At 49.5% G+C, this 12295-nt stretch overlaps 1 protein-coding gene across 1 annotated transcript in view; it reads left to right on the top strand.

Annotated features, from left to right (window-relative positions):
• Positions 1-11488, top strand: part of LOC144167544 (uncharacterized) — a 57460-nt gene extending 45972 nt beyond the window's left edge. The window contains exons 4-6 of the mRNA XM_077696778.1: positions 335-581; positions 8970-9164; positions 10329-11488. Coding sequence (XP_077552904.1) covers positions 335-581; positions 8970-9164; positions 10329-10576 — 690 coding nt within the window. The 3' untranslated portion in view covers positions 10577-11488. The remainder of the gene's footprint in view (positions 1-334; positions 582-8969; positions 9165-10328) is intronic.
• The last annotated feature ends 807 nt before the right edge of the window (positions 11489-12295 follow it).

Below are 12295 nucleotides of genomic sequence, written 5' to 3'. Positions count from 1 at the left end.
AGGGCTGCATCAAAGATCTCCAGGTGGTCTAAATTCACCCGTAGCCATCCACTACGCCGCACCCGGTATGAAGATCTTAATATTTTTTTACGGTTTGTTGATTGGGTCGGTTTTTGGTTAAAACAAAAACGGCCACCAAATTACGAAGTACAAGCGACTGGCCTGTGAAGTAGGGTAGACAGTCGCGTGTCTAGTTGCGGTTTACCATCAAACAAGCGCTTCTAGGCCTTTCGTGCGTGCCTCTTCCGCCCCATTCGGCCGCATCACCCAAGAGGTCCCTATGGATCCGTCCCTGCGCCAGTCCCCAGCCATTCACGCAGGACGCCCTGCGCAGGACAAGCGCAACATGGTCCTGGTGGTGGGATGGCGGCGTGCGGCCTCGCGCAACTACTGGACTGCGGCAGCCAATGCCCGGCCCGTGGGTCGCAGGCTGGCCAGCCTCCTTGGCCGACTGCGGAACGAGCGGGGCCTGCCGTTGCGCAGCGTACACCTGGTGGGACTCGGCCTTGGCGCTCACGTGGCCAGGCACGCGGCGGTCGTCATCATTCACCGCCTATGCGAAAAGGTTGGCCGCGTCACGGGTGAGTGTGGGCGGGTAGCCACTTGAGCCGTATTTCCGACATATCCAGTGGCATACAATTCCGCTCCGTCTCGTAAACGAGCGAGCTTTGAAGAGCAAATGCTTCGTTACTCCAGGTACAAACTCAGAAACAGCTTCGTTCCTCGTAGCGTCAATCTGGCCTTCAAGTTCCGCCAAGGTCAAACCAGCGCCTCGTGCGGTTGCGCAGTGAAAGCGCTTAATTAATCGCTTTTACTGGGGATAGAGGGAAAGGTTAAGGGCGTGTGCCATCATCAGAAAATGATACAATTAGGCACTGGCTCCATCCAAGTTCACTACTCGGTCGCCCTTTTTTTTTTTCTTTTTTGCCGATCTTCGGCAGTAACGCAAGACACCAGGTACAATGACAAAAAAAAATCAAGAGTAATGCCGCCATGCCCCCAAGGGCCGGTGTTGCCTCTTAAAATTCTCTAAGCGTAGTTAGGTATTCAATCTTCGACAACCACTCAGGTGGAGAGTTTTTTGCTTTCTGAACTTCAACGAACTGTGAAACGCTTTCCTGAAAATGATGTCGCGTTGGTCGCGCGTCTACATCACAATGAAGCCAAGCCATCCGTGAACGCCAAACACTGTGCAGGTCCAGCAACATGACACTGTCAAATGGCGCACCGTCCTCTGTATCAATACACAGAAAAACGTGTGGGCTGAGTGGAAAATCTTTCCGAAGTGTCTTTTGGAGGACATTCCAAAGGAACACTGGCCAAACAATGAAGACAGATAGGCTCCACAGTTTCGGGTTGTTTGCAAATCAGGCATTCGATTCCCCATGGCACCGAAAGAAGACCGGCGACTATGCCATGCAGCGTCTGTTTTTAAAGCGAAGCTTTAGCGTTCACACTGATGCATTTGTAACGTGAAAACTCCCTGCAGAAAAGCCAACTTTATCTAATGATGATGATGATGATGAATGATCGTGGGTGAAGTAAAAAAACGCTTGTGGTAGCGGGAATTGAACCTGCGTGCCTTGCGTAATGAAGTCGGCGTCTAACCGATTGCTCCATTTCGCTTTTCTTTTCCTTCAGTACTTGCAAAAGTGCAATTATTACAGCCTACAAAAGCTATCAGACATCCAAGAAGATGCATATCACTGCAGCATATCACTGCAGCCATCAAAACTCCGGCAACCAGACCCACGCGTCCAACAGATGCAGCCATTCTGGTGGGTCACTCTGCGCGGCATAAATGCTCCACGCCAACGCAGCCTGCCCTCGAAAAATGGACTTCGTTGGGCGAGGGGTTCCGCGTGCCTATCAGTCATACGGCACTTCCAGAAGCTGTACAACCCCATCACAACAAATATATCATAGGGCACTCCAGTAGCATCTCGAAAAGGCAAGCACAGAATTGTATAAGAGGTAATGTTCATGTCCTTCTTAAGGAAGGAAGGAAGGAAGGGTGTAGAAGGAAGGCAGGACAGTTAACCTGGCTAGAGCCTAGTTTGGTATCCTGCACGTGGGAAAGGGAAAATAGGCAAAAAAAAAGAAAAGAAAGAATGAAGAAAAGTTGGAGTAGACACGTATGCCCAGCGCTGAAGCACTGACACTGAGAGACACTGGAGGCGTTCAGTCTATAGTCTGGTATTTTAGTTCGTCGCCCGTAGAAAGCGTAAAAGTTCCTAGTTCATTGCAAAGTATCCTAGAAAAACACCGCATCCCAGCACAAAACAAAACAATGATCAATGGTCTCAGGTTGATTACATAACGCGGAAATGGCCAGATCGAGCAATAGACATACCTTTTTCCCGCAACCATGTTTTTTTTTTTTTTTTTACTGGGGGTGTTGATGGATGGAGCTAATTAAAGAAAAACGTTTTTACATTTGGCGGAAGACACATACATGTGACACGCTTCAAAACACTGTCCTTATGGTGGCCAATGTAAGGCTGGCGATAAACCGGCACTGGGAGCAGGCTCTCTAATATCTTGTTCATCAAAGCCTTCCTGGAAAGGGTAAAGAGGTGTTGTGCAGGGAAAACCTCGCAGTAAGGAAGTGAAAAGTGTCAACCACCTCCTTTAAAAAGCCCCGTGGCGGCTTCGTATTAACTTCACTCGTGGAGACAAGCAACAAAGGTAAATGAAAACTCTTTCCCTGTTGAATAACGTTTAGCAGAAGTGGATGATGCGTCACTTTATAGATGAAAAACTGGCACACAAGCTGGTGTACAAACATATGCATCAGCACAGCACCCCCAGACACTAATGGAAAAAAAACAAAATGTCCCCACAAATAGGTTTGTTCCCATTGAGACCCCCACACAAAAGTAGCGAAAACTCTACGTAAAGGTTGTACTTTAGAACACACACAATGGAGTACTTGCAGCACATAAACAAGCTTTGCGGCAAGGAAGACATTACGAACCCGCGCACGCGCAAACACCGAAAGTTCTCACCCCATCCATGCCTACGAGGCTTGCTTGACTTTTTGGAGGGCCAATGACCAACGCGGCCCGGTGTTTCAATTTAATGCAACGGCACACCTAGGTATTGAAATTCGTCCTTATCCCAAGTAATGCCAGCAAATAAGGGGGGTTTCGTACTCCATTCCCCAAACCATTATCCCATGGTTTTTTTTTTTTTTTTTCATATTCACAGCCGCTCCAAAGAGAGAGAATACTCTTTAATGTGAACTGGTGAGGTCAGCCCTGCTAGGGACAAGGCTTGCTACACCAGATGGGGGGTGACTACGTTGATGAGTGGTGAATATCAGACATCAGGGTTACAGCAGAAAGAAGACAAACAAGAAACGTTGAAAAAAGGAGCCGCTCCAGACGCGTGACAAAACTACCTCGACAGATTAAGGGCTTCTAGAACGCTTTTTTTATCAGCACAAAAATAGGCAATGTCATCCGCGTAAGCAAGTACCTTAACCTCGCAAGATAATGAGGAAAAACCTCGTACCATTTGACTCTAAAGAATACTAAGGCACAGAGGTTTGAGGTATAAGGTCTGCTGGTCAGGGCTGCCCCCTTTCACCCTTGTTGATTGCTCCGTTTCGCATGGTAGAAGCGGTTTACATACACGACAACCAAAGAATCCGTCACGAGAAAGCTTCGCGTTCAACCATCGTCGTCCTTAGACGGGGGCTTAATGATTTTTTTTTTCTTGGGGTGCAATTGTGTGCGCGTTCACCGCGTGCGCATGGCGCGAAAACCAAGCTATCGCTCGGTAGACTTGGTTTAACGCGGGTTGAATTCCCGGCCGTGGCGGCCGCTTTTCTGATGGAGGCGGAAAGCAAAAACGCCCGTGTGTACGAGATTTCGGCGCACGTTAAAGATCCCCAGGTGGTCAAAATTAATCCGGAGCCTTCCACTACGGTGCGCCTCATCGCCTGCGTTGCGTCGGCGCATTAAACCCTACTATCAAATCAGATTTGGGTTAAACGCGTTCAAATACGGCAAAATTTAATACCGCGTTCAGTCACGACTCGTTTATGTCCTTAAAGTATGCCAGAATTAGCATAGTCCTGAATATCGTTCCCGCGACAGTGATTACTGGTATAGACATCTTTAGTAATTGTTATTTAATATCACACTGGTTCTTCAGGTCAAAGAAATCAGGGCAGTGCTCTAAAGGTTATGAAGGCGGGTTTTATACCTTAATCGTGGAGCACACCCTCTTTTTAAAAGAGTTCCACAATATATCATCTCAGTTTCGTATTTATTACTGGCTTTAACTCCAGTTTCAGAACCGACTACAGAGCCGACCGGTATTTACCCTCCCAATCAGTTCCGTAGGTTGGCCATGCAATTCTTCTGGCTACCTACACATTCTCAAAGCTTGAACCACGCTTATGCCTATTCTTATTCTTTTATGGCAGGTATTCAGCTAGAAACATCACCGTGGAAGTTTTATTGTTCATAAAGTTCCGCAATGGCTCAGTATAGTTATTCGGCGCGATAGCTTTGGCGCAATTTGAGCGTTAATGCCATTGTGCGACGTAGGGGTATTAGGTTCCAGAAATGTTCACTCACACGCTACCCCCATTTGCGCAACCCCCGTCCCTGCCTCTTTAAAGGGGCACTGACACAAAATTTTGAAGGCGAGATAACTTCGGAGATAGATTGGTGGGAACACATATACATCATCTGCAAAGTATCAGCGGCGAATACAGCCTAGAACATATTTAAAATCAATTTTAAAGTGTGCGAAACGCAACCGAGCGCCAGCAGAGGACCACACGCAATCGACATCCCGAGGATATTGTGTAAATAAGCAACATCCAAACACGTCACGAGTTTGTGTTTGCCGCTTACGCACTGCCGGCGTTTTTCGCCGGCTCGCCCGGCTCGCCGCTCCAATCGGAGGGCCGGAGGGCGGAGCTTCTACTCTTGAGAACGAACGACCCGATCGTTGGCGGCGGAGGCGCCGTGATTTCGTCAGCTCATCGGGCAGCTGTCCGCGACCAAAGTTCTACAGCGATTCTAGACACTCTGTTTTCATTACTGTTTATTGCCATTGGATGTGAAAACGCGCCGGAGGCACGAAAAGCCCACTGAGCTAGCCGCACGGTCGCTGTGCAGGCGGCGACCACGGCCGCGAAGTGGCCCAGGCCGGCGCAGGTAGCTCGAGTGATAGCTTGTTACCGCTGCACGAAATTGTCCCCAAGTCCCGACCATGGTGGCTTATATGAGAAAGGAGTTAATGATGCGATGGCGGGTTGCATTAAAAAAGCCGCCCGCATCTTCCCACGGGGGGAACTCGAGTAAATGCGTCGCATCTACTCGAGTCAAGCAAAGCGTCACGTCAAGCGAAAGCCAAGCAAAGACGCAAAGGCGCGCTCCGCCGCTTATATACGTTGAGGGGACTGCGTAAGCCGGTCCCAGTCGACGACGTTGGCGTACTTGTAAAGCGGCGTGGACTCTAGGTGTTTGAGCCAAGCGCGGATGTTGCTTCGCCGGAGAATGGCACACCGGTTATATGCGCAGCGCGCCCGAAGGGGAGGAAACCGCGGAAGAGAGAGTACTGCACATGCGCCGGCCCCAGCGCGTCTGCCGCGGCTATGACGCAACGTGCCGCGGCTATGACGCAACACAATCCAACACAATCCACTTTAATCCAATCCAATCCAAGCCAATCCAAGCCAATCCAATCGAATCCATTCCAATGCCCCTTGCGAGAGAGTGTTCGAATCCAATCCAATGCCCCTCGCGAGAGAATGTTCGCTATCGCCTCGACCCGACGCGCATGCGCAGTGAGCGTGCGGACTACGACTACGGACGTCAACGCGGGTGACATCGTGAGTTACTGAAATGCTCTGCATTTAAAATTGTCATCTGCACCGTTTACGAGAGCGGCACTCGAATATCCGCCGCAGTGCTAAGCCGAACACATCTGTAGGCGGACCTGTAGGCAGACCGGCCGGCTGCTCCCAGCGCGCGTCTTTCCACCCACCGTCTCGAGCGTCGCGCGTCGTTCGTTAGCCGCGGTAGCATTTGCACTCGCAGCGCCTGCGTCACATCCACGGTCGCTTTTTAATTAAGCGCCTCACGAGATCAGTACGTGGGGGCATTCGCAGAAACGGCCGTCGATGCGGATTCGACAGTGCTACGGCGGCTCTGCTCTGTGATATCCCTCCGACGGTCACGTGGTCAGCTTTGTTCACACAAAATCCACAAAATCCATCGTTTCGCGGCACTCGCTGAAACCGAAACTGCGACTGGCCGCATTGAAGATGCCTCTAATTAAACAACCGTCGCACGCTGAAGCAAATGAGGTTTCTACAGGTTATAAGTAGGTCACTAGCTACTTATCGCAACAAAAAAAAAAAAACAAGATTCAAAATTTTTGTGTCAGTGCCCCTTTAAGGCTCATTGTTTTCTCTTCCTACACAGCTCCCTGCAGTGACATGTGAAATATCAAGTGTCGTAAGCATATTCCTTTGTCCCCGTCCCTCCCCACTCCTCCTTTCCACCAAACTACAGTGGTCCCTCGTTAACTCTAAGTCGTAAAATCCGCTGAAAATTTCGAAATAAGCAGTGTTATGAGCTAAGCGATATGCCCGAAATTTGTGGCCAGGTCACTGAAATCAGAGCTAGTGCTGGCAGTAAATGCTACACTGCAAATGGAAACTTTTGTAAGAAAGGCAAAACAATTCGCAGGAAAAACAAATTTTAATTATTGCGGAAGGAAGAACTGCATGATGTTCACCTGTTTCGTGTTCGCATCTGGTCCCAGAAAAGCGTTCTTGAGCTGCTCAATGCATCGGATCACTTGTTCGTCGCCACCGCTCCATTTTATGTTGTTGTGAACCAGGCGCAGCATGTTTCTTGTTTCTGCCGTTGGGGTCACTTCTGGAGCATAGTCACTAAACGGTGCTCCAAAGGGAGAAAATCACTTACCCCCGTATTCACAAACATAACTATCACTTTTGCCGTATGCTTAAAAGGTACCATTACGCGAACTTGATGCCCTTTTCCGCGCTCAAAATTGCTGAGAGGGAGCTAGCTGGGATACTATACCGGGCGGCGACATTCTTCTCTTTCGCCGGCGAAGAGTGTATTAAAAATTGTGAGCTTGTCTTGAAGAAAGAAAATTTTTCGTTTTCTGGCAGCAGAACTCATCCCTGACGAAACGATACCACAGATAGAAGTGGAGACTCGCGACTACCAACCGACAGGAGGAAGGCCTAGCACCTCGAAACTTGTCTCAAACTGACATCGCACTAACATTGAAAGCGCGCGGGTGAAAAAAAAAAAAAAAAAAAAAGGAAGTGTAGTCACTCTTGCTACCTGGTGGGGTGTCACGCTAGACAATCAAAACCAGAAGTGGCTGCTACGTTAACCCCGAGTTGGCGCTAGCCGTTCCGTTTATCATCATCTCACGACAAATTTTGTTTTTAGGTGGTTCTAAACGCTTTCGTAGCTGCTGGCTTGATACAGTAGTGCTAGTATTAACTAAATTAATGTTTTCCCGCCAATTTTTTAATAAAAGTGATAAAAACAATGACTGATCAGCGTAGCGACTTCGTTACATTGAGGTTAACCATCGAACGGCTTCGTTACATGGAAGTTGCAAAGCCATGGGATTTAGTGGGGGTGGCAACAGGGAAGGGGAAAATTTCGTTAAATCCAGGAACTCGTTACAAAAAGGTGCAATATATCCAGCTTTAATCGTATTAAGCTCTCATGAGATTTGAACCCGCTTCTCCACAGTGCGAACCCAGTGCGTTATCACTGCACTATCTCCGCACATTGCCCAGCGCGTGCCGTGAGGCAAGGGAACGTGCTTGCACTTGGGTAGAAGAGGAGCCGCCAAGCCGCGCAGAACTCCGATTTGGAAGACGCTGTGGCGCGTGCCACCAGTCTTCGTGTTGAATTATTTCGCGCCAAATAACGAAGAAACGGAGGAGGAATAAACATTTATTCAACTGTGTGAGTTCCGAGTGGGAGGCCTCTTCAGTCCAGGAAGCCTTGGTTCTTGGCTGCCCGGCGGGCCCTGTCCACCAGCCGTTGGTGAGCTGGTCAGCTGGTCAGCTGGTCCTCCCACTGCTCCAGTATTGGGTTTTGGGGTGGGTGGGGGGGGGGGGGTGGAGGGGGGGAGTGATTGCCGGCGCTCCCAGACCACATGGTAGAGAGTGTTGGGTGTGGAGCAGTGTTGACAAGTCAATGTGGATGTTGGGTAGATGGCATGGAGCAGTGTTCCATGGGGGCAGGTGTTAGTTTGCAGCTGTCTGAGGGTAATGGCGTCCTCTCTCGTCATGTTGGGGTGTGGCTGGGGGTAAATGCGGCGCTGCAGTCAGTAATGGGCGAGGACATCCGTGTATCTTCTTGGAATGTCGTCGCTGGAGGTCATCGATCGGTCTGCCAACGAGAGGAAGAAACGGAAGCGAAGAAAAAGGCACAAACTCGGCGTAGTAGTAGAAAAGAATATCAAAGAGATTCGCAGCAAGAGACGAATAAACCAAAGCGAAGAAAGATGCACAAACGCGATAGCAGTAAAGGAGTCGTTGATAAGTATCACCAAGATTTTTTGCCTTCAAAGCACGAAAGCAGGCTTAAGTACCCAAGGAGGAGGAAGTAACGTTATTGGGACCAAAGGGAAGGCCTATTCAGGTCTGTGGCGCCCTAGACGACGGTCAGTATGCCTTGGATATTGGCGCCGTCTTCGGTCCTTAAGATGTTAGTTTTCGTTGTGCATCACTGTCTTCCGTTTCTCCCTACTAGTGATAATAACTGTGCCTTTTGTATTGCTGAAGTCTTGTCTCTGTATACTGGGCACTCCCTAGATATTTTTCATTTTGTACTATTCATCAGCATGAGCATAAATTAAGGCAAGCAGTGATGAAGTGGATGCAATACAAATGTCTGAAATTTTGAGTCATTTGACACGCCCTGTTTTCTGACAACGTGCAGGACTGGACGTGTCGGCGCCGCTGTTCGAAGAGTTTGGCGAGACATTGAACGCGGACGTCGCCGAGTACGTGGATCTTATCCACACTAGCACGGACTTCGTGCACGGCCTGCGCGGGCAGGTGGCGGCAACGGGCCACGCGGATTACTACACTGGAGGGGTGCTCTCGTCGTCCGACTGTCCCGAAGCCAGAAACGGTGATCAATCAGTCTACTACCGGACAAAATACACGATCAATAAATTATGAGAAAGACAATTAACTGACCTCGAGTTTTATCGAGACATAGAGGGCAGCATACGCCCGTTTTGACTTCATCATTGGCAAAGTGTACAGTCGGTAAAACGCTTGTTTATAACGCGGCTTTTTGTGCTTCCGACCTTCTCCGGTGTTAGCTTGAAATAGTTTGGACAGAGTTAGTGCTCCATTGAGACGTCTAGTACCCAACACCTGTTTGAAGAGTATCCCTCTGCACTTTCCGGATATATCACGTTCACATATAAATCGCTGTTATAGAGAGGAGTCTTCCCGACTGTACGTCTATTCCCATCACCGATAATTTATGCAAAGGCAAGCCACCGATTTATTTATTGCTGCTCGGGGCACTGCGCACGACTTGCCGACCATGGCCGCTGTACGAAAACACACAGGGTGGGCTTCTGCGTCACTAGTGAGCTCTACGACCATCACGCTGCCACTGCTCGGGCATCACAGCATGCAGGCCAAGCAGGCAATGATGCCCGACCATGCACGCCAACCGGCGCAAGCAACACGCAGGAGTTGCACAAAGCTAAGAACTATCCCTCGAAAGTGGCGACGACGCAGAGGCTATTTCTGTCACTGAGGGCAGGGGTGAATATAGCGCAAACCCAAACAGTATAAGAAGGATTCGCTCGGACAGACTGCAACGCCCGTCTTAAGTTGTGCTATTTACTCCTGAATTATGCTGTGTACCAACACCACTTTATCACGTAACCTATCAAGCAATATCTTAACCACTTTGTCACGCTTTATCACCGCTCACGTAAAGTGGCCTGGTGTGGCCGTGTGGTAGTAGTAGTGATAAACATTTATTGACATAAGGTTAAGAGTGGGAGAAGGGGGGGTGCAACCTCTCTAGTTAAGGAGGCCGCGAGCCCGCGCTGCTTCCAGGGCTCTAGTCCCGTGGGCTGGCAGTTTATCCGGCGTCATTTGATTGAGTCATTGTGGTCTCCGATTACTCAATGGTTGGGTTTGACCTCAGCTTTTCATCCAGTGGCCGTAGACGAACCGAATGCGTAGTATCGTCGGTGGTGGTGATGTAGGATACGGTATATATCCCGGATAAAGACGAGCAGCGCGCTCATATAATGTCCACACGCAGACATCCGGCGAGACTGCGACCGCATCCTGAGCGCCAAGCTGTTCCTGAGTTCGGTGCGCGGTGACTGCGCCTACCGGTCGACCTCCTGCGCCCCCTGGAGTGGCCGAGGCGAATGCAGCGGCTGCGGGCCGCGTGGTTGCGGCCGCATGGGTTTCCGGTCACCCAGCGCCAATGGAACGGGAGCACAGTTCCTGCATACGCAGAACCGGGAGCCCTACTGCGACGTGAAGGCCATACTCGCTGGTTGAACGTTCCCGGTGCTGCTGGCTAGGAAGCCCACGGGCTGAGCTGCCCAGGCCTCAGCTGGCAAATACTTGCAATTACCTATTGAAGCACGCAAAATAAGTACGGATGCTTTGGAAAGGCGTGGTATCCTGTTTGTTTGACACGCACGTATAAGAAGACGATAGACGTCCGAACATCAAACTACAAGCAAGTCGCCGACGGTGACACAAGTGATGTTTTATAATTATGATGTCCTTCATCTCACCTCGTTCATGTGTGTCGGTTTAAATTAGCGGTTACGGAACTGCGCCTATTCTATCCCCTCCTATGGCCAGCCCATCCGTACATACTCGTATAGGAAGGTTTAATGTGTGTTAGCAAAAACAAAGCGTTGCTTATTTTTGGTTTCGTGTGGCAAGTAAACAAACGTAAAGAGGGGTTCCCAGATCTTTAATCTGACGTTGACCTTTTGACGTAGACAATATCGCTTTGCGAATGTGTTTTTTCTGTTGTTAATGATTCGCCTTAATGGCTTTAGGTTAGATCGCAGTGACACGCAGCCACCTCTTCAGCGGTGACGGCTTCTAGGAATATTGCTTTCAAATCACGTTTCTGACGTGAAGAAAGTCACGCTGTAGATATATACGAAATCGCAGGCCTGAATTCCCCATGTTCATGTCGGCCAAGTCATCATCTAGTGAGTGACTATTGCCCACTAAGCCCCTATGCTTATAACAAACTTTCACCAGCTTATAACCAGCTTTCACCAACTCGGTGATGACATTTCAGAAAAAGTGCTTGGCCAGAAACAAATCAGGTAAAAATTGCGGGCTCTGACACAGCAGAAACCCTGACTGCACTTGAAGTTAACGTCCATGCACCTTCGTCGTGTATAAGGTGGCCCATCAAACTGGTGCCTTTGAACTAAAAAAGCACCCACTGTTATGCTCAATAAACGTTTTCCAAACAATCAATCAATGAATCAAACTGCCCATCGCAATCTGGTGACATCGAAATCTTGTGGCATTGAAATGCTTGTTAACCAGATACTATCGCAAATACTTTTTAATTAAATTTTGAACCATCGGTGACTTGATTCGGTACGCAATAATAACAACATACAGTAAAGCCCACTTATATCGAACACGGATATATCGAATTATTGCCTATACCGAACCCTTGTATGATTCTGGTAAAAATTACATGCATTTTAAAATTTTTATATCGAACGCAATTTTCCTCACAACGGATATATCGAACTCTCCCGTGCGGGATTTTCCGCTCTCCTTAGGCATGCGGCAGGCCTTCCCGCAATACATCGACGTGCAGTGGTTGCGCGGGTGTCGCTTGCGACTCCCGCGTGAGCTCGGGCGCGTCCAAACCGGCTTTCGCAGAGTGGACCAGCTCCACGCATGCATGCCGTTGGAGCCGAAAGCGCCACATTGGGCGCTCCGGGCTGCGGTCTCATGAACTTCAAGTCCGCGCCACTCGCTGCCCGCACTTGCTCGGTTCGCTGGGTTCGCCGTTATTCGCTTGTATCCATGCTTGTCTCCGCTCTGTCGAAGACGCCGAGGGCCGCTTCTGAGGACGAGCGAAGCCGTCGCTGCCGTGGCCCTGCGACGGCGATACTGCAGTGACATTGAGGGCAGCGGTCTTGTGCTTGTCGACTGTTTAGATACCGTGGAGCAAGCAGTCACCAGCAACGCGTTGTGCTCCAAGAAGCAGGCTACACTTACGCAGTT

Source organism: Haemaphysalis longicornis, unplaced genomic scaffold (genome assembly GCF_048455015.1).
Source record: "Haemaphysalis longicornis isolate Haplotype H1 unplaced genomic scaffold, Haemaphysalis longicornis Haplotype H1 scaffold_2, whole genome shotgun sequence".
Taxonomy (NCBI): domain Eukaryota; kingdom Metazoa; phylum Arthropoda; class Arachnida; order Ixodida; family Ixodidae; genus Haemaphysalis; species Haemaphysalis longicornis.
The sequence above is the reverse complement of the archived record's forward strand: the minus strand, read 5'-3'. Positions and strand labels throughout refer to the sequence as shown.